Below are 24,460 nucleotides of genomic sequence, written 5' to 3'. Positions count from 1 at the left end.
CACACACTCAGAGAGTATATAAGAGATTTCTGATTTCATGAAAATCATAGTGCTCTTTTATAGCTGTAAAAATGCTTGTGTTCTGCAGTCACTAATTTTCCTTTCTCACACCAAGACAGAATGCCCATTGCTGGCTAAGGAGGTTTTCAGTTCTTTTGCCAGCAATAATGAATAACTAAGGCAGAGATGGAATAATTAATAAATAAGCCAGTGACAATTTCCTGTCTGACTTAGCCACGTGTAATGGGGAGATAAGGTTTTGCTGTATTGGGGTGAAAGGTCCTGCCTTTCACTGATGTGTGTTCCTCTCCCAGGGATAAAGATCCCCGAGAGCTGCGTCCACAGGGTGAGGGATGAGCTGAAGCAGATGGATGAGGATGTGAAGAGGAAGCACAGCCGACTGCACCAGGCCCAGGAGCAGAGCTCATCCTTCTCCCTGCCACTGCACATCCTGCCAGGGCCTGGGCTGCCCCTGCCCTCCCTATGCCAGGATGAGATCCTGGACTTGACCTACAGCCCTCCCAGCAGCAGCATTCCCGACGCGGTGTTGAACCCCGAGACCAGAGCACTCTGCTTCTCCTCAGAGCCCTCCCTGCAGCCCCAGCCCCAGCAGCAGCACAGACTGTCCTGTGGCTTTGGCCACACTCCTGGCCTGGAGGGCAGTGCAGCCCCCGGCCCCTTGCTGCACGAGCCCCCTGCTCTGCCCCCCCTTCCCCCCCTGCAGCAGCCACAGGAGGATTTTCTCCAGCAAGATGGGAATATCAATTTTAGAGAGATCCTGGAGGACATGCTGAGGCCGTCGAACTGGCCCTCCCAGGAGAACCTGCTCCCCCCAGAACGCCAGAGCGTGATCCAGTTCAGTGGGCCTTTCTAGACTTGTGAATGCCAGCTGGGAGTGCTGCTGTGGATCCGTGTCCTCTGGTGCAGAGGTGAGAGTTAAGGAGCCCTGACTTTTCTACTGGTTTCGACTGACCCCGCTCTGGTTTTGAGGGAAGAAAAAGCCTGGAGTTCCTTAAAGGGAATTTTATTTATATATAATATTCAGTCAGGCATGTACAGGTTTGTATGGAATGTGCCCAGGGGGAGCTGAGCAGGTCCCACTGGGCCGAGGGGCTCTGCTGGGTTGAGTCCTGCTCACAGGTCAGTGCCCAAGTGGGATTGAAGGGAGACCCCTCCTCTGCCCACCCCCTGCAGACTACTGAGTGTCCGAGCCTTCCCCAGCCCTCCAGCCCAGCAGGGCCATGGCCAGGCTCTGGAATGACCCACTGACCACATGCTGGCCATTTAGGGAAGGGTGGGAGCCCAGCCCCCTGCCCTAGCGCTGCTGCAGACCCTGAGGCTGTGCTGGCAGGCTGGGATGGGAATGTTGTCCCGGAAGAGCTGGGAGATGCTGAGCTCATATGTCCTCTGGCAGGGCTGAGCAGGTGTGAGAGATCCAAAACTGCCTGTGCTGCCCTTCCCAGGAAGGGACCTTGGACTGCCTGAGCTCCGTGGCAGTAGTGAGAGCTGGCTGCACCCCCACGGTGACAGAGCTCAGCCAGCCAGGACCAGCAGGATTCCCCAGAGCAGAAGGGACACATCCCCTTGTCCTGCACTTTAACCTCACCAGGTCCCTGTGACCAGACGTGCTTTGGCCAGTTTCCTGCTGACACATGTTGTCCCTTCACCTGGCCATCCCCCTGGTCCTGCCACTGTCCTTGGCTGGGTCATGGACCCCAGTCCAGGGGTCTGGGTCAGGGCAGCCCATCCAGGTTGTGCAGTGTCATTGTCACTGCCCAGGGTGTGCAGTGTCATGGTCACTGCCTGAAAGATGCAGTGTTATTGTCACTCCCCAGGGTGTGCAGTGTCACTGTCACCGCCCAGGATTTACAGTTTGGCTGTTCCTGCTGCGACCTCCCTCTTGGATACCAAAGAACAAAGGCTGCTTTTCAAAGCACTGCCCCACCCGCTGCTGCCTCCTCCCCGGGACAGAGGGCATCGAGGCGTTCCCTAAAACTGGCAGGGACCATCCCTGGCTGACTTGGCCCTTCCTCAGAGACCCCCTGGGGAAGGGGCTCCTCTGTGCCCCAACTGGGCAGTCTTGAAGGGGCTGGAGCTTTACAGTGCCTGGTGGTGTCACCTCTTCTGGGCAGACACTGTCACCTCCATGTCCCCCCCCAGGGCTTAGGGACTGGCCTAGTGCACTGTTCATTGCTGGGAATTGCTCTGGGTCCGTGTCTGGAGCGTTGTGCTCTCTGCCCTGACACCCCGAGGTCACAAACCTGCCCTGATGCTACCTACACAAGTGGGCTTAGTTTGAGGCTACTCTAGTCCCTGAATTTTCGTTTTGGGGGCCTGTCCTTACCCCCCTCCCCAGCTGGCATCTGCCTCTCAGCACCAGGCCAGGCTCACTCCCTGCAGTTGGGGGCACATTTCACCTCCTTACCTCAAAGTGATCACCAAAGATGGGGGAGCCCCCTGTACCCCCCCAAAGCCCTGCTGCTGCCCCAGGAGCTCTTGCTCTCCCCCAGCTCTGCTCCTCTCGACCCCAGCAGCCTCCCCCAGGCCCAGGCAGAGCCAGGCTCCCCCTCTCCACACCCTCCTCTATTTAAAGCACTGCTCGATTGGGGTTGAATTCTCAGCAATGAGGGAAAAGGACGCCGGGAAAACCCAGCTCAAAGAGGTTTAAACTCAGGAATAGTGAGGGGGAATTCCCTGCTGGGCACCCTCTGTTGTCACCGGAGCCTTACTTGGTGGCTTTGACCTTAACTTTAAAATATATGCAATCCTCCCTCCCTGGTCTCTGCAAAGACAGAGCACCTTCAAGGAATCCCCTCCCTGCCCCAATCCCATTTTTTGTCAGGGTTAATAATATGTAATGTTATCTTTTAACTAAATTATTCTGGATTTGCCCTACTGATTGTATTTTTAATGAGCCCCTGTCTTCTTCCCCGACACCTTTTTGTTGGCACTTTTTAATCTGCTTGTCGTTTACCTTTTGTTTCTATGTATATTTATAATTAAGTTGTATATATGTAAAGAGATTTTTTTAGAATATGTGCCTTGGACTAATTTCTGAATTTTCTACTTGCCTTGAAAAAGATACTTTTTCATTCTGCTAAGTAAAAATGGAACAGAAGTCACATGTGAGATTTCTGTAACTCCCAGCTCTGTCTCTGTCTATCAGTCTGTCCAATCTGCCCCAGGAGCCCAGCAGGGACTTGGATCAGGAGTCCCTGGGCCAGCATCCTACTGGCAGCTGGACTTTGTATCTCCTGTGTCACCAAATCTATGGCATTTAGGGCTGTTGTCTCAAGCCTCCCCCTCTCCCTTGGAAAAGCCACTGCTGATCCATCCACTGGCTGGATCCAGCCTGGCCCCTGGCCTTGGATGAGGCAGCTCCCTCCTGGCTTGGCTGGATAAAGCACAGATAAAGGAGCCTCTGTTCCAGTGTGTTCCTCCAATAGGAGCTGCCACAGCTCTAGGACGTCTCATCCAGGCACTGCTGGCCCTGGTACCGTGATGAGGGTCACCAGTGAGTGATCCCTGCTGGCCCTGGTACCGTGATGGCGGTCACCAGTGAGTGATCAGGATCCTCCCAGCATCCCTGATCTGCTAGGCTGGAGGCTCTGCAGGGGTGTCAGAGTTGGGGGATTTTTCCTGGGGACAGACTCCCCGAGGGGGCTGTGAGTGTGACAGGGAGACCCAGCATTTGCCAGACCCTGGGAAGAGGTGCAGCAGCATTCCTGCATGGCAGAACCTGAGCTGTCCCAGCCCAGGATGGGACACCAGCCCCTATGGGCTTGGCTGGGCATGGCTGTGCCTTCATAATCACCAAGACGCTGCCCTGAGGAGGAGGAGGATGGTCCTGCTGTGGTCAAACACAGCCCTGGCTGCAGGTGATATTTTGCTGTGTCCCAACATGTCTGGATTCTGTTTTGCAGGAATTTCTCCTGGCTGGGGCTTGCACCACTGCTGGACCCATCCCCTCTGCTGTCCTGCCCTGCCAGGAGGATTCCTGTAGACAGGAGGGATCCTGGGGGGACAAACCTTCCCCAGCTCTGCCTTTATCCAGGGAGCCCCTGGGGACCATGGATCATGCCGGATTTGCACTTCCTCCTAAGCACTGAGGATTATCCCTGCTTGGCTCAGGGAGTTGCGTAAGGTCCTGGCTTCCCAGCAAACTCCAGATTCTCAGCAGGTGCAGGGCAGCAGCTCTTTCCTGATCTCTGCTCTATTCCACACTGAACACAGCAGCTCTGTTCCTAATGCCTTTATTCTTTTATTGCAAGGGGACTCGTTACTGTCAGGGGGCTCCAGCTGCTCCTGCCTGCAGTGGCCACGGCCCCTGGAGCCTCCATCCAGCAGGTGCACGCCGTGGGTCAGGGCTGCCCCACCAGCAGCTGGATTGGAGGCAGCCCGTCATGGGGCTGGAGGAGGCTCCATGGGCAGCAGGGTCAGGGCAGGGGGACAGCAGAGTGGAGCTACAGGTAGGCAGGCAGGTCCTTCTCGATCACCTGTGGGCAAGAGGGGAGTGTTGTACCCCGAGAACATCCCCAGCTTTCCCCTCCTCCCCAGCAGCAGCACTTACATAGGGATCTTCCATTGGACTATATCTCTTCACCACTTGACCTTCCCGGTTAATGAGGAACTGTGGGAGTGAAGCAACCCCTGGTGAGTGAGTCTAGGGCTCCCAGGGAGCCCCACAGACTCGCTTCCCTCTCAGCTGTGCTCTAAGCAGGGCAGGGCTTCCCAAGGGTCTCTAGACACAGGAATCCCTTAGGATGTTCCTGCCCTGATGTGTGGGGTAACAGCACAGAGCAGAGCCCAGGGTGATGCTCCCTTCTGCCTCAGGGACCCCCCAGCTCCCCCAGAGAGATGCAGCCCAGAAGAGGCAACTGTGTCCTACCTTGGTGAAGTTCCATTTTATTGCACTAGGAGAGAAAAAACACTAGTGAGTTTAGAGCAGAAAAGCCCTTTGTCACCTCCAGCCAGGCCCTGAGCCAAGCCCTCCCTGCTGGCTGCAGGGCTGGGGGTCCCAAGGCTCCCCCTCCCACACTCACTTGCCCAGAGTGCCTCTCCCTTTGGGCTGCTCCTTCATCCACTTCCAGAGAGGGTGAGCATCATCCCCGTTGACATCGATCTTGCTGTACATGTCAAACTTCACCCCGTAGTTCTCAGCAAATGCCTTGATCTGAGCGTTGTCCCCGGGCTCCTGAGGGGCCACACCGGGACCGTGAGGGTCCATCCTGACATTCCCGGGGAGCCCTACCCCCCCACTCCACATACCTGCTTCCCAAACTGGTTACAGGGAAAGCCCAGGATGCGTAAACCTCTCTCAGCGTATCGGGCGTGCATGTCGACAAGCTGAGTGTAGTTTACCGCGGTTTTCCCTCATTTGGAGGCCACGTTGGTGATGATACAGACGTCGCCCCTGCACAGGGGGTGTGGGTGAGCTGCCCTTCCCCGCAGGGCGCGGGCAGAGGTCTCTCACCCGGCCGAGGCGTGAGGGTTACGCAAGAGCCGCTGTGGCTCAACCTCGCCCGGCGCTGCGTTCCGCCACCCCGAGCCCTCGGCCCCTCCGTCCTACCGGTATTTCTCCAGGGACACGTCGTTGCCATCGATGTCCAGAGCGTGAAAGGCGTAGATGGCCTTGGCCGAGCGCCAGTCGTCCGCCTGGGCACACTGAGGGGCGGGCGCGTCATTGGGGAGCTCCGCGCCGGCCCCGCCACCTCCGCTCCCCTGTGGGACCCCGCGGAGCCTCTCCGCTCCGCCGCCACACCAGGCCAGGCCCGAGCCCCCGCCGCCCACCCTGGGCACCCCGAGGTAAAGACGCGGGGCCAGCCCCAGGCCCGACCCCCACCGCGCAGAGCGGTCGCGGAGCGGAGCGGGCCCAGCCCCGCTTCCCGAGCGCTGCAGCACTCACCATGCTCCGCACCGCGCTCCGCCCTGGTCCCGATCTCACTGCCCGCGCCGCCGCCCGCCCGCAACACAGCGCGCTCCGCACCGCGCTGGCCCAGCCCATTGCTCACAAACCCCGCCCCCTTCGACACGGTTACCCAATCAGCGCGCAGAGAGGCGTCCTTCGTAGGATGATGGATGGAAAGCTGACCAATAGAAGGGCAGGGTGGGCGGGGTGGCCGAATGGGTGTTTATCGGGAGCGACCACGAGGGCGGGGGGCAGGGTCAGATCAAAGGGTGGGGTGTAGAGTCAGGTGCTGCGGACGGGGGCCCCTGGGCGGTGATTCATTCCCGATCGGCCGCGGAGTTCCGAACACGGCCGCAGCCATCCAGAGACCCACCCCGGCAGCAGCAGAGAGACGCCCGTTCCCTCTGGAGCCAGAGGTAGGGGGCAGCTCACGGCGAACCACATCTCCCAGGAGGCACTGCGGCTGAGGCCCCCGTGTGCTCTGCGGCGCCGCCTGTGCGTGCACGCGGGGCAGGCGGCAGCGCGGGCAGCCGGCGGGGGCCTCACCGGGGAAGATGGACGACGAGGAGGAGACGTACCGGCTGTGGAAGATCCGCAAGACTATTATGCAGGTCAGGGGGAATGGAGGGACCGGGAGGGCCGAGCTTGATGTGCGGGGAGTTTCGGAGGTGTTGCGGGGCCGCAGGGTGGAGATAGGGAACGTGGAGGCCGGTCCGCCCGCCCCTTCCCGGGGCGGGCGCGTTCCTGAGCCCGGTGCTGCTCCCGCAGCTCTGCCACGACCGTGGGTACCTGGTGACCCAGGACGAGCTGGACCAGACGCTGGAGGAGTTCAAGGCGCAGTTCGGGGACAAGCCCAGCGAGGGCCGCCCCCGTCGCACGGACCTGACCGTGCTGGTGGCTCACAACGATGATCCCACCGACCAGATGTTCGTGTTCTTCCCCGGTGAGCAGCGCCGGCCCGGGCGGCTCTCGGTGACCCCGGGGGGGATTCGGAATCCCAAGGGGATTTGGAATACGGGGGACTTTCAGTTGCCACGGGTCTGGTTGAGCCATCGGGGAAGGGGGTCCAGAGCGTGGGGGGCTCTCGGTGACCCCGGGTCTGTCTCTTTCCTCAGAGGAGCCCAAGGTGGGGATCAAGACGATCAAGATGTACTGCCAGCGCATGCAGGAGGAGAACATCACCCGAGCACTAATCGTGGTGCAGCAGGGAATGACCCCCTCGGCCAAGCAGGTCTGTGGGGACAGGGCTGTGTCCTGCTCCGGGGAGGGCCATGAGGTTTTCCCTGTCTGTTTCTTAGCGTTGCTGCGAGTAGATAAAAGCCCTGAATTTACCTCCAGGTAAAAGCTTTTGCTGGAGCCTGTTGTACCTTAGCACAGGCTCTTTTATGGCACCCGAATATGTTTAACTAGAGCAGTTGGTCCTGGTAGCAGTAGCATAGCTGAAGGCCCATAAATAGTCAGGAGGTGGGGGAGGGAAAAAGAGATGTTTCCCTGTTCCAGGAGGTCCTTGTGCTCGTTCCCAGCCCGCCTGTGTCTGTGTGAACCTAGGTGCTTACTGAGGAACAGCTCTGAGCACTGCTAGGGCTGCCCCAGCCACTTCTGATGTGCCTTTTCCTTCCAGTCCCTGGTTGACATGGCTCCCAAATACATCCTGGAGCAGTTCCTGCAGCAGGAGCTTCTCATCAACATCACAGAGCATGAGGTGAGCAGGGGCAGGATGGTCCCTCCCTTGTGCTGGCTGTGTTCCTGCTGCTTCCAGAGTCCTTCTCCTGGCTTCTGGCTGGCTGTGAGGGACACAAATGTTCTTTTTCCCTCACAAACGTCTCTAGTTGCTGCCTCATCTCAGCCTCTCTCATGTTTGCAGCTGGTGCCAGAGCATGTGGTGATGACAAAGGAGGAAGTAACAGAGCTGCTGGCCCGATAGTATCCTTTGAGTGTCACTCCATTCTGCCTGGGTGCAGTGAAATTTGGGCTGAAAACCCCTCCTCCTGCTATGGTTCATTTCTCTGTTTCATGAGCTGCCAACAGCCCATGGTGTGTCTAGAGCATTTCCTTGACTCCCAGCGCAGCAAACTGAGGGAGAACCAGCTCCCCAGGATCCAGGCTGGGGACCCTGTGGCCCGGTACTTTGGGATAAAGCGTGGCCAGGTGAGAGGAGCAGGCTGAGGCAGCAGCTCCCTGTGGCAGGGCAGGGAGGAGGTGATCCTTGAGAGCATTTTGGAGCTCTTGGAGCAGAGAAAGTGTCTGCTCCTCCTGCTGAGCTCTTTGTCTGCCTTGCAGGTAGTGAAGATCATCAGGCCGAGCGAGACAGCGGGCAGGTACATCACCTACAGACTGGTGCAGTGACACAGTGGGTAAGGATGGGGGGACCCCCTGCTTGGGGGGGGTCTCTGGGAAGTGCCAGGGGGTGTTCTAAGGTCAGCATGCAGCACCTGCTTCCAGGGAAATGTCTCAGAGTTTTAAATGGCTCTTGAAGGGAGCTGTTGGGGAGAGCAGGGTGAGGCTCCCCTGTCACCTCTGCCTCTGCTCAGGCTGTGGCCATTGGGATTTGGGTGTTCAGAGCAACCTGGAGCGGCATCAGGTCAGGGGCAGGAGGTGACTCCTGTTCCTCCTCTTCCAGGTGTGAGGAGCTTGGTGGCTCCCACCAGCAGTTCACAGGTGTTCAGAGACTCCTGCACTTCAGAGATGGCCAAGGAAATCCTCTTCCCATGTTGCCTCTCTGCAGCCCTGTCACTGGGCCTCATTCCCTGTCTTCCAGCTTGGACTTTTTGCTGATCCCTCAGTCCCATCCAGGACTCAGCCATGGAGTCCTGAAGCGATGGGAGGAAATGAGTGGGAAAGGTTTTTGCTTCCCTGCTTTATGTGCTCTTTGAAATAAAGGTTTGTACCCTTAGTGCTCTGGTGTTGCTCAGCCTCTCCCTGTGGCAAAGCCTCGAGACTCTGCAAATTCCCATATTTTTCGTTACATTTGGAATCTCTTCCTGCTGGGATGTTGCATCCTGTTGCTGAGCCCTGCAGAGCCTTTACCAGCTGCCCTGGGCAGTTTGGAAGCTGCAGTTCAGACTTAACCTTGTTCCTTCCCTGATCTCCTTCCATGTCCCCTGGTTTGGGACTGTGGTGTGCAGACACTGCGATGGAGAGTTGCTCACCACCCCCAGCTGCACTCATTTAAATCCATCCCAGGACTCTGGGGAGCTTTAAACTCCACTTTTTGTGCCAGAAACACTTGGATTTGGCCTTCTGCAGCTGGGGGAGCCTGCAAGATGCTGATGCCCAGGACAAACACGGGTCAGAAGATACTGGTTTTATTGTTTCTTTGGGAAGCTCATCAATGAGAACGCAGCAAGGCAGCGTTGTACAGCAGCACAGGCCTGTCAGGACAAACAGAATTGACACAACCACGAGGGAGCTGCCACCATGGGACGCTCAAGCATAGCTTTATCCTCTCACTCACACTCACCCTCATCATCCTCACCCACCCTCTCACACACACAGTACCGCCATGGCAGCAGCATTCCCGCATCTTCCTGCTGCCCTGGAAAAATCTTAACTATCCTGTGGAAGAGCTGGAGGGCACAACAAATCCTGTGGCTCTCTAGCTCTTCCCTGGCTCAGTTCCAAACCTGTGCGTTAACCTGGATTTATGTACCTTTGATGAGATGGGTTCTCCATCGACTTCAGAGGGCTCAAACCTCCTGTCCAGTGCCTGTTTGTGCAGTACCAAGGTGTCTGAGAACCATCCCCCCCAACATCACCTGGTCTGTCTCCCACAAGCAGAAGGAAGGAAAAGGCCCTCAGCTCATTCCAAGCTAAAACTCTACTTGTTTCTCTGTGCCTCAGTGCAGGAAAGTCTCATAGCTTAAAAAAAAAAAAACCAAAAAACCCAAAACCACTTTGGCTTTAGTCCCTTTGCCAGCAGAGGTAGTGGCGTCATGTTGAAGGGTTGATTTATGTCTTTACAGGAAAGGAAGCTCAAGATTATACTGGCTGGGACTGGGGCTGGGGCTAGGGCTAGATCCAGGCTGTGGTGGCCCTGAAGAGGAGGAAGAGGCACTTCCCCATGGGGACCTGCCCCTTACCCAGTTCCAAGAGCAGAGGGAGTTAGTCCTGGATTTGCAGCGCATCTTTTTGGAGATGAAATGACTGTACAACCAAACCCTGAGAGCTCAGGACCCTGCAGCCAGGCAAATCTGTCCTGAGGCTGTCCACAGCCTCCTTGGCTGCTCCTTGGATGGCTCCTGCCAAGGAGGGAAATGCCCACCAGTCCAAATACGTGTCAATCCAAGCAGCAGTGCAGATGCCATCAGCTGGGCCAGGACCACACAGTGCTGAGGTTTTGGGGCAGGAAATCCACCCTGAACTCTAGTTCAGTCAGGTGTCAGCAAGGGACATCCTGAGATCCTGGCAGATGGCACAGCCCCAAAGCTAAGCCTGGCTCAGGGTGAGATGGTGCAGGGGTTTCACCCCAACCCCAACACTGCTCCAGCTGTGTTCCTGTCCCAGTGATCTGCCTCCAGTTCCATCTGTCCCTGTGGTGCCATTCTCCTGTCCATCTTGAGTGATTGTTGCCCCCATGTCACTCCTGGCAGCCTTGGCTCCCTTCCAGCCTCAGCCATCAGGGATGACCAGGTCCTTTGACTCATCCAACCTCGATCTTGCAGCACAGGTGTGGGATTCAGAAGCACAACAAAAACAAAAAAAACATCTGGCACAGGCACAGCCCTGGGTTCCTTCCCAATCCTGAACAAGTGGAGGGTCTGCCCAGAATCAGCTCCCTCCCAGGCAAAGTCCTTCATGGCCCCAGGCGAGCCAGGGGTCCCAGCACACTGACCCCATTCTCCAGCCTGGCAGCAAGGGCCTCAGGGGTTTTGTGTGAAAGCTTCAGCCAAGAATCAGCCAGGACTCGCCTGCAGCTGACACACCAAACCCCCCTGGGCTACCATATGTCCCTCCCACCCCTCCACATTCCAGTTTCCATCATCTGGGCAGCCTCTGGGATTTGCCCCCTTTGTCCATCCCAGTGCTTTAGGTGAGCCGGGGCTGCAGCTCATGGCTGCCATGGCCCCGAGGGGTGCTGGGCTGGTTTGTGGCATCCTTAGGGGTGGCAGGGCTGTGGCTCTCAGGGTGTTCCTCCACATCACTTTGCTCATCCCCAGGACTGCAGCAGTGGGGAGCTGAGCCCTCTGCATCTGACTGGCCCACGCTGCAGCTCCGGCTCCTCGGGCCCTCGCTCCCCTCGTCACAGAAATGAACTTCCTCCGTGCTGGTCTCACTCCCCTGCTTGGTCAGGTGTGTCCGTGGCTCCCCGCCGTCCTCCAGCTCCGAGTCAGAGTCCACGGAGCGGTCACCGGACTCTGTGGGACAGAGGAGTTCTGTGCCACCCTCCAGCCCAGCACCATGGCATCAGCACGAGCTTCATGCAGCAAACGCGGGGTCCCTGGGGCAGGGGATGGGTCTGTGTGCCCTCTTTGCCTCCCAAGGGATCTGTGCCCACCAGGAACCCTCAGTAACTCTCACTGACCTGCGAGTGAGTCAGCGCTGAAAGCCAAACTGCTCTTCTCCGAAGGCAGCTCCGAGTAGGGGCTGGTGCCAAGAGGAGCCACAGGCTGGGAGCCTGTGTGGGCCTGGGAGGGAAGGGACGGTGGTGAGGACACGGAGGAGAGCTCTCAGTCCCTGGGAGTTGACTCCAGAGAAGGTTCATGGAACATCCCATGAGGGTCCCCTCTCCCTGGCGATTTCTACCTGCTCAGCACCACTGGCCACCTCCTCCCTGGCACCTGAGCCGCGTCTGCTGGCCGGTGCCAAGTCCTTGTGCTCGAAGATGGTGGGGTAGAAGATGATGAGTGCCTCAATGATCCGAGCTTGGTGGGGATAATCCACCAGAGAGGACAAGGAAATCGTGGCATCCGTGGGCCTGGGGCGCATCAGCGTTGGCCCAAAGACAATGCCCAGGTTGCCTGAGGTCATCTTGTTGTCCTGTTCCACTTCCATGATCCTGGGTGGGAGGGGGAGGAACAGCTTATGAGAGTAAAGTGGGAGAGGGGTGGGTGGGCAGGGCTGGGGGAGATGCTGGGCAGAGAAGCAGCTGCAACCATGGACCTTCCTCCTGACTCCAGTGAGGAGGCTGCACTCACCTGCCCGCCCCAGGGGAGAAAGGGAAGGTGCCCAGCAGCCACACAGGCTCTGGCCATGCCCCTCTCACCTCCTCAGGTGCTGCAGGAGGTACTGGAGCGTGGCCATGTTCTCGCAAGGGAGCTCCTTCAGCAGCTCCCTCAGCTTCAGCACCAGGCTCAGCACCACCTGGTCGGTGTCAGCTCCTCTGTCCACCAGCTCAGGTCCGCCCTTCCCACTGCGGCCCTTGGCTTCTCCGCCCTGCAGGCTCTCCTTGGCCAGCCCCATCAGCTCATTGTACAGGCGGAAGGGCATCAGGGGCTCTGGCAGCTGCAGGGAGAGGAGAGGAGAGGAGAGGAGAGGAGAGGAGAGGAGAGGAGAGGAGAGGAGAGGAGAGGAGAGGAGAGGAGAGGAGAGGAGAGGAGAGGAGAGGAGAGGAGAGGAGAGGAGAGGAGAGGAGAGGAGAGGAGAGAAGAGAAGAGAAGAGAAGAGAAGAGAAGAGAAGAGAAGAGAAGAGAAGAGAAGAGAAGAGAAGAGAAGAGAAGAGAAGAGAAGAGAAGAGAAGAGAAGAGAAGAGAAGAGAAGAGAAGAGAAGAGAAGAGAGAAGAGAGAAGAGAAGAGAAATTCTAGTTCTGGGAGCAACTCTCACCTCCATCAGACCTGCACCTGTGCCAAGCTACTGAGCTGGTGACACTCCGGGCATTTCTACAGTGAGGAAACATCCCTAGAAGGGCTCAAGGCCAACTTGGAGGGCTTGGAGCACTTTTAACATCCATTTCAGAATTCTGTGAGTTTACAGTGCTGCAAACTTCTCCCCAGAGGTGATATTTATCCATCTCCTGGAGCGTGTCAATCCAGCCTTGTTAGCTCTGGCCAAGGAGCACTTGTGAAGTTCAAGCCAAAAGCAATGTTTGATCCACCCGTGGGTGCTTCCTGCTGGTTTGAGGTGCAGGGATTCCCCTTTTTTTCTGGAAAATCCCTGGCTGGGGTGGGCCCAGCTGCAGGTTTCCCAGAGGACAAGGGGTGGCTGGGAAGAGGACAGGGATGGGTTGTTCTGGTTGGGGGAGGCAGGATGCGAAGGGCACAGGATGTGCAGGGCACAGCCTGCAGCAGAGGTGGGGCTGCAGCAGGGGAAACTCTGCTTTGAAGTGTGTGTGAAGCTGGTGTTGACTGTTGGGTGTTCCACATGGCTGGGGATGTTTTCAGAGCAGCCTCAACGGATGTTTTGGAGACAGGCTGTCTCACAGCAGTGCAGGTTCCCTCCATCCACCCCTTTATAGGACTATAACGCATTTCTCTGTAGCCAGGGGGTCAGGTTGGGGCTCAGCACTGATTTCCCCCTCTCCACCCTGCTTCTCTTTGGATAAAACATGGAGGCCACTCAGAGTCCTTGACTCCTGATGTGCAGGAGCCCAAGGACACAGCTTTCCCTGTGAGGTAAAATGGAGCTGCCCTTCCGGGGGGGTGTCAAAAAACGGCAGCACGAAGAGTTAATCCACAGCTGCCTGTGGGGGAGAAGCAGCTTCCGCTGCGCTCCTGCCTTGCTGTGGTGGCTGTTGGAGGATGTGGGTGACGCTGTTTGTAATGACAGTTTGGGTAAAAGGTGGGGTGTGCTGGGTCTGAGCACACCCTGGGGTAGCCTGAGGGGGAGAGACCCTGCTAAACCCACCCCAGGGTGATCTCGGGGGCAGAGACCCCACCGAGCCCACATCAGGGTGATCCCAGGGGCAGAGAGACCCTGCTAAACCCATCCCAGGGGCAGAGACCCCACTGAGCCCACCTCAAGCTGACCTCAGGGGCGGACACCCTGCTAAACCCACCCGAGGGTGACCCCCAGGGGCAAGAAACCTGCTGAGCCCACCTCAAGGTGACCTGAGGGGCAGAGACCCCACTAAGCCCACTCCAAGATGACTCCAGGAGCAGAGCCTACCCCACGGGGACGTGACTCAGCCCCTGCAGGGTGATGTTTTCTGGTCCCTTCCCTTTTTGGGTAGCCAGTTCCCCAATTGGAAGGGGTGGAGCGTTCCTTGTTCGGTGCTTGGGCACGTCGCTGTTCTGCGGCTGTGACCGCAGTGACGCCGTGTGGGATCAGCTGGGGGGGGTCACTGTGGCCCCATCTCCAAGGCCAACCCACCCCCCTCCCCCTGGGAAGGACTCCTCCCTCCCCACCCACACACCCTGAGCCCAGTTCGTGTAGAATTCCTCCTGCCAGGTTGGTTCCTCTGGCCAAATCCTCTCCTCCTGCCATGAGGCACCACCAGCACCTTACCTGTCTCAGGTAGAGCTTCAGGACGTTGCTGATGTCATGGGGGGAGGCCTGGGACAGCTCCACCAGCTCCTTCCCATTCTCAAAAGCCTGGCAAAGCTTCTCCACGCGGGTCTTGACACCGTTAACTCGGTAGATGCCCTGTGAAAGAGAGAAAGGTGGAGCGGAAGTGAGGGGAGAGGTTCCTCTTCATATGTGCATGGGACAGTGAGCTGTGTGCTCCCACCCTCTCCTTTTAGAGAGGGAAATCCCTTTGGAAAGTAATTTTGGGATATCTCCTTCCAGCTCAGTCATTCCTGCTTCATAGGAAAGCAGGAGGAAAGAGAGTTGATTTTCCAAAGGCAAAGTTTGGGGTATCTGGGCCAAGCCCATCCCTGTGGAAATCTGAAATCAAGCCTGTTGATTTTCCAGAGGATCCTTCCAAGGGCCTGCATCTCAGCCAGCTGAGGAAGAGGAGAGGGGAGTATCACTCACCTTTGTTTTCAGGGCCCGCTTCTCGATCTCTGAAATGCATTTCTTGACAATGAAGGGGATCCCATCTGGGCTGCCCTGAGATGCCTTTGTGAAGTCCTGCCCGAAGAGCTGCAGCTTCCCTTGGAGCTTCTTGTGCCCACACTGGATGGCCAAGGTCTCCAGGCACTTCTTGTGGCAGGCCAGGTAGCACTGGAAGAGAGAGGGGAACACATGGAGGTGGAGGGCAGCCACAGAGACACTAGGCTCTGATCAGAGTATGGTGGGAGACAGGAAAAATGCCTTGGGAATGCTGCAGCACCAAGGGAAAGCACTGTTTTCCACCTGGAACCCTTCCCACAGCAGAAATGTCCTTCTGACCATGGTCAGAGCTGGGTTGTACTCCCAGTTCTCCCAGCTCACCTCCTCACACTCGGCTCCCTGGAAGTACACGTAGCTGTTGCACTCTCGACATTTGGAAGGGGCACGGAGCTTCCTTAGCCGATGGGTCTGGGCAGCTTTGGACAAGCCAACATTCCGGAAGGGCCCTGTGGGAGCTGCCAGCTCCGGGGTGATCCCATTGATGCCTATGGAAAATGAAATGTGAGATCAGGCACAGCTTGAGCAGGATTGTCACTGTCACCGGTCTGAGCAAGGCTCATCTCTCAGGAAAGGCAGATCTGCTGGGGACACCATCAGGAGTCTCCAGCAAATGTTGGGTTTGCCTGCAGAATGACTGAATCTGGGAAGAGCCTCCCTCAAGGAGCTCTGCCGTGGTGGGGGGTGTGGCAGCAGCCCTGCCACCTCCCACCCTGTCACCTACTCTGGTCAAAGGGTGTGGTGGTCCCGTCCTTCTCCTCCAGCTCCTCACTGGAGGATGCGGTGCCGTTGGATGACAGCCGCTGGAGCTTGTGGCTGAATTCACCTATCCAAGGAAAACCCACAGACCAGTGAATCACCTGCAAAGCTGCTTTTATTCTAAGAGCTCACTCCATCCCATCAAATCCCACCCTATCCCATTGGAGACTGGGATCAGCACAGTCATTTACAACAGTGTTCTCATAAGGCAGGTAAAACAGGGGATGGTTCTGCCTAACTGGGAAGCTATGGGTTTAGACTGGCTGTGCTGGGAGGGGCTCCTGGGCTGTTCCCATATCTACCTGCACTGGAATCCAGGCTGCTGTCAGCATCAGCGACAGAGATTGGCCAGGATTTATGGACCTGGTGTCCCCTCCCACCTGTGGAGAGAACACACGGTCCATGGGGATTGCTGTCCGTGTTTGGGAGGGAATGGCTGGAGAGAAGCCTGGATGCTGGGAGAAACTGGGATGACTGTGGGAAGCTGCTGGTGGGGTTTGGTGCATCCAGTGACACCCATCAAGGAAAAGGGAGATGGGAAGATGGAAAATGTTTGTTAGGGAGCAAAATGTCAGAGAGCCAATGTAGTATACCCCAGGAAATCCAGTTTGGGAGGCTCCCAGCCCATCCTGATGCTGCAAGCAAAGCCCTTTGTACCCTGGGGGTCCCACTCTGCTCCTGCCTGGGGGGACGTGGGGCAAGTGATGCAGAACTCTGGGGCTCCAGACTCACCTCTTTGCTCGGCTGCTCCAGCCCCACTTGGTGACTCCTTGGCTCCTGCTGCTCCTTCTGAGCCAGCCCTGGCCCCCTCTGCACTCGTGGAGAACTCGCTGGCAGTGAAGCTGCCCTTCCGTGGCCGAGTAAAGGGAGACCTGGAGGGGAAAAGGGAATGTGGATGGGAAGGAAGAACATTTGGAAATTTTACCCATGGCTGCCATCTACCAGTCTCAGGAATCACAGTCTCTTAAATACTCAACAGCCTGTCTCATCCATTGAAAGATAAGAGGGCAATTCCCAGCTGGTCCAGCCCCAGCTGCTCGCAGCAGGAGCTGCCTTCAGGAATGCTGAAAATCATCCTGCCTCCTGAAGGAGAGCGTGGGTGGCAGAAGATAACTAAGGGAACAGGGCTGAACTGAAGCATTACCCAGGAATTAACCCTCTCCTTTACCAGGCATTGTGGGACACATAGGGCTCGAAGTCATACTGGACGTCGGGCTCGTCGCCGCGCTGCAGCTGCCGGACGTGGGATGCATACTGCTGGCCTGGGTCGTACAGCTTGCTGCTCTCACACAGAGTCTGGAAATTCACGGGCAGCGGCGCTGTCTGCATGTGCATGGCCTGGTAGAAGGAGATGGTGGCCTAAAAGTGGTGTGGAGAGGGATAGATGTGAGCTTGGGCTGGCGTGTGAGGAGTTCTGGGTTAGGTGGGAAATCAGGACAAAGCAGTGCTTTTCTGAGCATGAGGGAGAGGGGAGCTCTGTATCCACCCAAATGCCCTCTGGAATAGGGGTAGCTCTGCTGGAAGGCAGCTCTGAGTTCTCCAGAGCAGGGCACAGCCACCTCCTGCCCTGGGGACACCCCAGCCTGGCCCCACTCACCGACTTGATGACCTGGTCAGTCTGTTTGATCACTTCATGGATCTGCCGCAGGGAGTTCACCTTGGTGTCCTCCAGCTCCTGCTTCTGCGTGTTTGCATCAGCCACACAGGTGCGATATGTAGCCATGGCCTCTTCTGCCTGGGAGTTGGGAGAGCAAGAGATGGGAACAGCTCAGAGGTGAGGAGAATAAGAACAACTCCTGTTCATCCAGGCATTCCTGAGGATCAGTTCACTCCACGTGGCTCAGGGGACAGAAGGAGTGAGGAGGCCCCTCCAGAGCTGTCACCCTCCTACCTTGTTCTTGGCTTCCTCTTCCAGCCGCCTCTTCTTGTCCAGGGTTTTGGTCGTGATGCTGCTGGTCATGTTTTGCTGCTCCTCCTCTGCTTTCACCACCATGTACTTGGCCTTGTCGTGCTCCTCGCTGCGCTGCATGTACGTCTGCTTGGCCTTGCGCAGGTTCCCCTCTGCCTCTTGCTGCCAGGGGGAGCCAGGGTGAGGGTGGAGCCCACTAAGGGGGTGAGCAGCTCCTGCCAGGGTCTCCCAGCACAGCAGAGCCACCCAATGCTGCTGGAGAGGACCAGGGTGCCCAGCACCCTCAGAGGAGGTGTCACTGAGTTTTTGGGAACACAAACCCAGTCACTCACCAGTTTCCTCTGTGCCCGGTGCCACTGGTCCTTGATCTCCTTCCTGCGTTTCTCATGTTCCAGGCGTCTCACCATCAGTGGCTGCAAGGGGAGGGAGGGAGGAACAGCCCCATGATGACCTGAGCTGAGCACTCCTGCTCTGCCCTCACCAAGACTCTGCATGGAGAAGTGCCCTGTGGTGGCCACTATCACTCCCAGGACAGGTCACAGGCATTGGTTTATGCCAGGGATGAGAGTCCACAGCCTGGGAAGTGCTGGATGCAGGTTCCCTCTGGACTGAGCTAAGAGCCACCTCTGCAACACCAGGAGCTCCAGCCCCAAGGAAGGACCTTCTATCCCCTCACCATGAGGAAGGTTTGGTGCTGCAGGGTGTTGGCTGCCTGCACAACTGAGGTCCCGTACTCCACGTCCTGCTCCAGGGCCAGCAGATAGATGGACAGGAAAGGCACGTTGGTCTGGGGAGAGGGAAAACACATCTCTCTGAGCCTCAGCACGCAGTGTGAGCCCCAGGAGATGTGTCCTCTGGGGAGGAAGAGCCAGAGGCAAGGTAAGGCTGGTGACTGCTGGTAAAAGCCCCATCCTGAATTTCTCCAGGCAGATCTCTGGAGAGCTGCCCCCATGTCCTCCTGAACTGGGGCACATGGAATGGGCTTTCCAGGGCTGCTGGCTCCCAGTCCAGCACTGGGGGCTTCAGGGACTTGGGGATTTACCTCCTGACTGATGGTTTGCTTGCAGCTGTTTGCTATCTTCTGGAGCGTTTTGGCAAATTCCATCTCTGGAAGGAAAAGGTTGAAAGTGAAAAGACCCATGAGACACTGGGATTTCCCTGGTGGAACCCAATCTCCTTTTGAAAAATTAATGAGGAACTTGAGGAGTGAGGTTCCCACTGCCCTGGCAGCATCAGCCTCCTCCAGGGGGAACCTCAGCTGGTCCTATGTCTCAACCCTGCTCCAGAAGGGACTCACCTGCTGTCCCCCCCACTCACCCAGTGTGGTCCTTTTGTCCAGATACCCGATCAGGTCCTTCATGTACTTGGAGATGGTTTTGGCATACTGGAGGGCAGCGTCCACCCCCCCCTCACAGCGCTGCAGCATCACATCAACTTCCTCGGCCGGAGGACGGGCTGTGGAGGGACAGACACTCCATGAGCTTCCAGTGCAAACCCCCCCCAGTTCTGTGCCAGCCCTGGTGCCACCAGCTCTGCTGCCTTCACCAGCTGAGGAGTCACATGTGGCTCAGGACGGCAGCGATGATGGGGAAGGTGCCGGTTCCTGCACAAACCCCAAACCCTGCACCCAGACTCATCCTGCTTACCTGTGTCATAGCTGTCCATGCCTGAGGGCACTCCATCTCCTCCAGGCCCAGGAATCCCCCCATAGAGGCTCTCCATGGCCTTTGGGAATTGGGAAAGAGGAGGGACTGGTCAGCCAAGAGGATGGGGAGCAGATGGAGGGACTGGCAGATGGATGGAAGCTGGAGCCTTTTGGCCACTGCTGGAAGTCAGCTGTGCCCAGGCTGTGCCCAGGCTGTGCCCAGGCTGTGCCCAGGAGTTAATGGAACTATCACTGGAGCAACATCCTGCTCTGGGCTCACACCAGAGGTGAGGGGAGCAGCCAGAGCCCTGCACAATCCCGAGCTCCACATGGTGGGAGCATCCAGGTATCCAGGCATCACTCACCTGGTTCTGGTCACTGGGTGGGATAGAGAGGATGGTGCTGCTGTCCACCTCCCCCATGAGGAACTCAGACACCCTGTAGGGAGAGGAGCATGGCAGGGTTCAGCACAGGGACAGTGACACAGGCTGTCTCCAGGGGATGGATGCCCAAACTCCCTTACGTGCTGCTGAAGGACACAGCGATGGTCTCCACGGCCTTCTCGAACTCCCACTTGTCCAAATCATTGTTGGATTCATAGTGGAAACCTGGAGATGAGGAAATGTGGGAGCCCTGTTGCCACAAGCAGCTGTCTCTGTCTCAGTAGAAAGACCTGCCAGTTCATGCTGGTATCAGAGGGGGATTTGGGGCTGGGGAAGGGGCTGGGGCGAATCAAAGGAGCAGTGGGAAGGATCATCCCTATGGATGATGGATTTTTCCAGTGCAGTAGTTTCCCCCTCCTTCTTCCCAGGACTGACGTCCCTGACAGCATCCCTTGGCTCTTGTTTCTGTTTATTCCCGTTACTCAGGGCTGCTGGAAAAGTGCTACTGGACCTGTTCAACTGCCTGCCCTGCCTCATGGCTCCTCCAGATCCCTCTCCAAGCAGGATGAACTCCTCCAGGAGGGCTCTTGCTCACAGTTAAATGAGGAACCACCACCAGCAGCAGGAAATGGGACCAACAGCACTTGGCAGGCTCCCACACCATGGGACACCAGCAGCCAGGGCTCCTGGGCAGACCCCAGGTCAGCCCCTTGGGGTGGGGAGGGATCTGCTTTCTCCCATCCCTGTGTGGGACAAGGGGGCAGCCCCCCTGCCATCCTGTCCCCTGCAGTTGCTGTGGGGTGTCCAGGAAACCAGGGGTGACTCAGAAGGTTGTGCTGCGCCTGTGGTAGCTGCAGTCGCCCTCTCCCCGTGGGTGACAGCGGTGGGAGGTGGTGCCCAGCTGGGATCTGACCTCCCAGATCCCGCTTCATAAACACAAGAGGCTGCCAGGAGCAGGATCCGATTTTTTCAGTGTTTTTCCTTTGGCTTGTGCCTGGAAACCCCCAGGCAGGATCTGTCATTTCTGATACTACATCATCCTTAAAGCTGAACCACAGCAAGAGGCAGACGATGCTTTCACCCTCTCCACCAGCCCATGGGGCAGCTCCACTCCTGGCAGCCCCTCCATGGGCTCCCCAGCTCCCCCCATCCCACTGTGGGGCAGGAGGGGAGCAGGACAGAGCTCCCAGCCACACTGTCTCACCCTTGACTTTGGAGATGAGGGTCCCGGCAGCTGTCAGGATCTCCAGGGTGTTGAGCTGTGGGTATTTGTTGATGACCTGGCGCAGGATGCGCAGGGTTTCACCCAGGCACTCGTGAGCCAGTGGCCGCTGGGGCTTCTTGGGGTCTGCAAGAGAGGGGGGCTGAGATGCTGCATCCTTGTCCCTGCGCCGTGTCTCTGCTCTGCATCCCTGTCCTGTGTCCCTCCTCTGTTTACATCACCCCCTGCCAGCCACGTCCCAGGCAGGGACCTGCCATCTCCCAGACCATGTAGCAAATCCCCCTGGCCTCAGAGCTTCCCAGGACCAGCATGGTCACATCCTGCTTGTCCAGCACCTCCCCACAGCCGTGGCCGTGTAGCTCCTGCCCAGCCTGGTGTTGCCTTGGGGGCAGTCTGACCTTTGAGGCATTTTTTTCCTCCACAGTAACTTTTTCCCTTGAAAGCAGTTTGGGAATTTCCTCCATTTCCTTCCCTCCCTCCTGCCGGACGGACGCTCCCAGCCGAGAGGGATGGGCCTGGTCCAGCCAGGCTTGCTGCATCTCACAGGTTCCCCCCGGGATGCCCCCTTCTGTGGGCTCCAGTTGCCAACCCAGGGGTCTGGCCAGGACCCCCCAGTGCAGGGCTAGGGCTGGGGACTGAAATCCCGGTAAGCAAGTGAGGAACCTCCCTCAGAGAAGCGCTGGGATGGCAGATCAACCCCCACTGCCCAGCCAGAAAAAGGCCCCTCCCCATCCCAGCCCCCAGCTCAGGGTTGGGAAGGGGTTTCTGCAAAACCAGCACTGACACTGGGTGGTTTCATGTGCCCCCCAGACCACGGGATAGATGAATTCCGTGTGTCTCCTCGGGCAAGGAGAACTGCTTGTGAGCCTGCAGACCACCCAGCCCCTCCTGCTGGCCGCCCTGGGGTGCTGGGGGGCCGTGCCCAGCACCCCACGGGGGTCGGGGGGCCCTGGCAGGCGGCTGGCACTGCAGCGCTGTAAACAGGAAAACGGGCGGATGAAAATAGCTCGTGGCAGGAAGCTGAGTTATCCTGGCTCCGAGCTCCACTCACCCACCACCTCTGACTGAGGCTGCACGGTCCCCCAGGGGTTCTGGTGCCCTCTGGGCCAGGCAGAGACCCCCACCCACCGGTGGGTCTGTGCCAGGGTGCTGCGATGCAGGTGTTTGATACCGGGTGGGCACTCACCATCGCGCAGCACCACATCCCGCAGCTTCTCCAGGGCTTCGGCAAAACGGGCGACATCCGCCAGCAGCTGGGAGATGTCCTCGGGGTCGATGAAGGGACTGTCCCCTCCGTCCATGGGGCTGTAGGACGTGGGGGTCTTGTGGCCCTTGGGCACGGCGCGGGGGGCTGCGGGCAGGGAGAAGCCGGCGGCGCTGGCATGGCGGCTCAGGCTGGTGGGGCGCTTCAGGGTGCCCACGGTGCTGGGGCTGCTGCTGAGCTTGGCACTGCCCGGGGGCAGCTCCCCCGTGCTGGAGCCCGGTGCCTCCAGGCAATCCTTGCGAGAGAGGTCCTGGGGAGCAAGGGTGAGCGTGAGGGAACTGCCAGCATGGTGGGGACCACAGAGAGGGAAACACCCCCACACCACCATGCTGGGGAATAAGTTGTTGCCTTGAGGGGCTGGTGCCAGACCCTGCAGATATGTCGTGCCTCAGTTTCCCCAGGTAGGGATCCCCTTCGAGGACCATCTTGGGAGAGTGGGTAGGGTCTGGGCATTTTCCTGGCTGCCCCCACCAACCCCTGTCAGCTCCTCAGGGTGTTTGTCATGAGGGGCTCACAGTGACAGTGTGGGTGACACTGCTTGTCCACCCCAGCATCCACCGTGATGGGGCTGCCCATCCCCAACACAGCAAAATGGCAGCAGGATGCATCTGCATAACTCTTCCTCTTTTTCAGCTGCTCCCATGCTGGGGGAGGAGGCAGAGACAGGGACATCTCCTAGGCTATTGTTGGGTGCTTTGCAGGTATTTTACAGATGGAGGAAGCCCCAAATTTCTAGGGGTAAAATTGGACTGAATGAGGGGCTGCTACTGGCACTGTTCAGAGCCGTGCATGGCTTGGGAGCCACACATCCAACAAGAGTCTCTGGGCGTGGGGAGGGGAACCTGCAGCCCCTCAGCCCCCGCAGCAGCTCCCACCAGTGACCCTCGGCACCCGGTGTGACACGAACGTGCAGGTTCTGAGCATCCCAAGCCGGGCGCTGCCGGAAGTGTTTTTGGCACCGGCGGAGCAGACACGAAGCACCGAGACCACGAGGCTTCCGCGGGCGAGGGCGAACGGGGGGGCCCATGCCCGAGGAGTGGGGGGGGGCAGACCACCATGGGGCTACAAGGAGGCAGAAAGGCCTCCACCCCAAAACGCTTGAGGGCCAACCCAGCCCATGTCTCGGTCCTCCCGGGTTGCAGCGGCCCCGGAGCCCCCCGTCCCTCCCTCCGGCGCCCCGGGGTGTCCCCGGCCGTACCGTCAGCCTCACGGCGGGCGTGCGGGGCAGCGAGTCCAGGGAGCGCTGGGGCGGGTGGGCTCTGCCCGCCGCCGCCGAGGGGCTGTAGCTTTTCTTGCCCGCAGCCCGGCCGAGCATCCCGCTGACCACCACCCATAGGCCCCTCTCCCGGGGAGTCGGGACGGGGATGGGGATGGGTGTCCCTTGCTAAGGAGCCGCGGGTGGACTCCGGGTCGCAGTCGGCCGCATCGTGCCAGCCCGGTCTCGCCCCACGCACCGGGACTGGGGCGCAGGCGCGGGGCGGGCAGTGCGGGGTGCACCGGGGAGCCCCGGCCCGGTAGCGTTTCCTCCTGGCCCCTCCAGTACCGGGGGGGGGGGGGGGGGGGGTCCACACGTCAATAAATAAATATCTGGCAGAGCCGAGGCAGCGGGGCTGGCCGAATCTGAGGTCGCCCCGCTGCCGTCCTGGTCCCCACGGAGGTTTGTGAGACTGTCCTTGCCAAACCCGCGGCCACAGCCCCCCCATTTCCTCCCTGTCCCTTCCTGCCCTCCCACCTCCTTCGGCGGCTGCTCCGTCCCCTTCATCTGGGGCAAAATTCCCCGTGAGTAGGGCTCTTTCTCGTTTCCCTCCTCTTCACACACCTCCTGGACGTATCCGGGACCCCCAACCTGTGCCAACCTGTGGCTCTACCCAGCAGTTCCGTGGGTGCTGTTGCCCCTACAACCCCGGGGGGTGGAGGGGGGGGGGACGGACACACTCACCGGCAGGGTCTGTGGGACGGGGCTTCCCGCTCGGCTTTTCTTGGAGATGGAGGGGGTTTTTATCAGCTCCCTCTTCTTCCGGGAGAACATGGTTCCCCGGGGGCCGAGCCGCTGCCCTCAGCCCCTCTCTCGGCCCGGCCGCCCTGCCGGTTCCTCACGGCGCCGGTCACATTCGCGGGGAGCAGTGTCAGGAGGGCGCGTGTGACGCCGCCTCGTTTCCTCATCAGCTTCGCAGCCCGACCTGAAACAGGAAAAGCCGAACTCGCACCGAGGAGCGAGGCTGGGGCCAGGGGCACCCTGGCTGCCCTGCGGGGTCACAGGGAGCAGCGGGACCCCGGCACTTCTGGGGACGTTTGAGAAGGTTTCAGTGCTGCAGTCCAGGGCTTACAGAGGGGTGGGGGGCCTGAGCCCCACTCTGTGGGATCGGTGCTGGCCCCCGTGGGACTCCCACCCTTTGGGGAGTTCACCCTATTTGGGGGTGTCCGTCCATCCAGGGAGGACAAGC

At 58.7% G+C, this 24,460-nt stretch overlaps 4 protein-coding genes across 6 annotated transcripts in view; 2 read left to right on the top strand and 2 right to left on the bottom strand.

Moving 5' to 3' along the window:
- SBNO2 (strawberry notch homolog 2) overlaps nt 1-3,250 on the top strand; it is a 46,909-nt gene extending 43,659 nt beyond the window's left edge. For both annotated transcript variants that reach the window (XM_062510250.1, XM_062510249.1), the window contains one exon: nt 315-3,250. In XM_062510250.1, the coding sequence (XP_062366234.1) occupies nt 315-874 (560 nt within the window). In that variant the 3' untranslated portion in view covers nt 875-3,250. The remainder of the gene's footprint in view (nt 1-314) is intronic.
- A 998-nt stretch (nt 3,251-4,248) lies between these two features.
- On the bottom strand, nt 4,249-6,004 carry GPX4 (glutathione peroxidase 4). The gene is made up of 7 exons (XM_062510369.1): nt 5,906-6,004; nt 5,570-5,664; nt 5,269-5,413; nt 5,043-5,194; nt 4,889-4,913; nt 4,571-4,630; nt 4,249-4,496 (listed from the first exon to the last, which is right to left on the bottom strand). The coding sequence occupies exons 1-7, from the start codon at nt 6,002-6,004 to the stop codon at nt 4,464-4,466; spliced, it is 609 nt and encodes a 202-aa protein (XP_062366353.1). The 3' UTR covers nt 4,249-4,463.
- Nucleotides 6,005-6,189: 185 nt separating this feature from the next.
- Nucleotides 6,190-8,795, top strand: POLR2E (RNA polymerase II, I and III subunit E). Its single transcript, XM_062510368.1, has 8 exons — nt 6,190-6,519; nt 6,677-6,851; nt 7,024-7,139; nt 7,530-7,610; nt 7,773-7,831; nt 7,978-8,056; nt 8,189-8,262; nt 8,529-8,795. Exons 1-7 carry the CDS (start codon nt 6,463-6,465, stop codon nt 8,252-8,254), a joined length of 633 nt encoding a protein of 210 aa, XP_062366352.1. The 5' UTR covers nt 6,190-6,462; the 3' UTR covers nt 8,255-8,262; nt 8,529-8,795.
- Nucleotides 8,796-9,220: 425 nt separating this feature from the next.
- ARHGAP45 (Rho GTPase activating protein 45) lies at nt 9,221-24,089 on the bottom strand. Of its 2 annotated transcripts, none has more exons than XM_062510253.1 (23): nt 23,956-24,089; nt 21,939-22,266; nt 20,735-20,878; nt 19,671-19,755; nt 19,513-19,585; nt 19,149-19,227; nt 18,820-18,957; nt 18,545-18,609; nt 18,179-18,289; nt 17,835-17,915; nt 17,485-17,664; nt 17,191-17,328; nt 16,762-16,952; nt 16,326-16,465; nt 15,896-15,973; nt 15,559-15,660; nt 15,159-15,322; nt 14,760-14,948; nt 14,289-14,426; nt 12,111-12,349; nt 11,651-11,903; nt 11,430-11,532; nt 9,221-11,262 (listed from the first exon to the last, which is right to left on the bottom strand). In XM_062510253.1, the coding sequence occupies exons 1-23, from the start codon at nt 24,043-24,045 to the stop codon at nt 10,934-10,936; spliced, it is 3,438 nt and encodes a 1,145-aa protein (XP_062366237.1). In that variant the 5' UTR covers nt 24,046-24,089; the 3' UTR covers nt 9,221-10,933. The 2 variants fall into 2 exon arrangements, with proteins under 2 accessions (XP_062366237.1, XP_062366236.1); XM_062510252.1 differs by lacking the exon at nt 23,956-24,089 and adding an exon at nt 23,215-23,534.
- Between the last annotated feature and the right edge of the window lie 371 nt (nt 24,090-24,460).

Source organism: Cinclus cinclus, chromosome 28, assembly GCF_963662255.1.
Source record: "Cinclus cinclus chromosome 28, bCinCin1.1, whole genome shotgun sequence".
In the NCBI taxonomy this organism is placed as follows: domain Eukaryota; kingdom Metazoa; phylum Chordata; class Aves; order Passeriformes; family Cinclidae; genus Cinclus; species Cinclus cinclus.
Note: the sequence above shows the minus strand (reverse complement) of the source record. Positions and strands in the feature narration are given on the sequence as shown.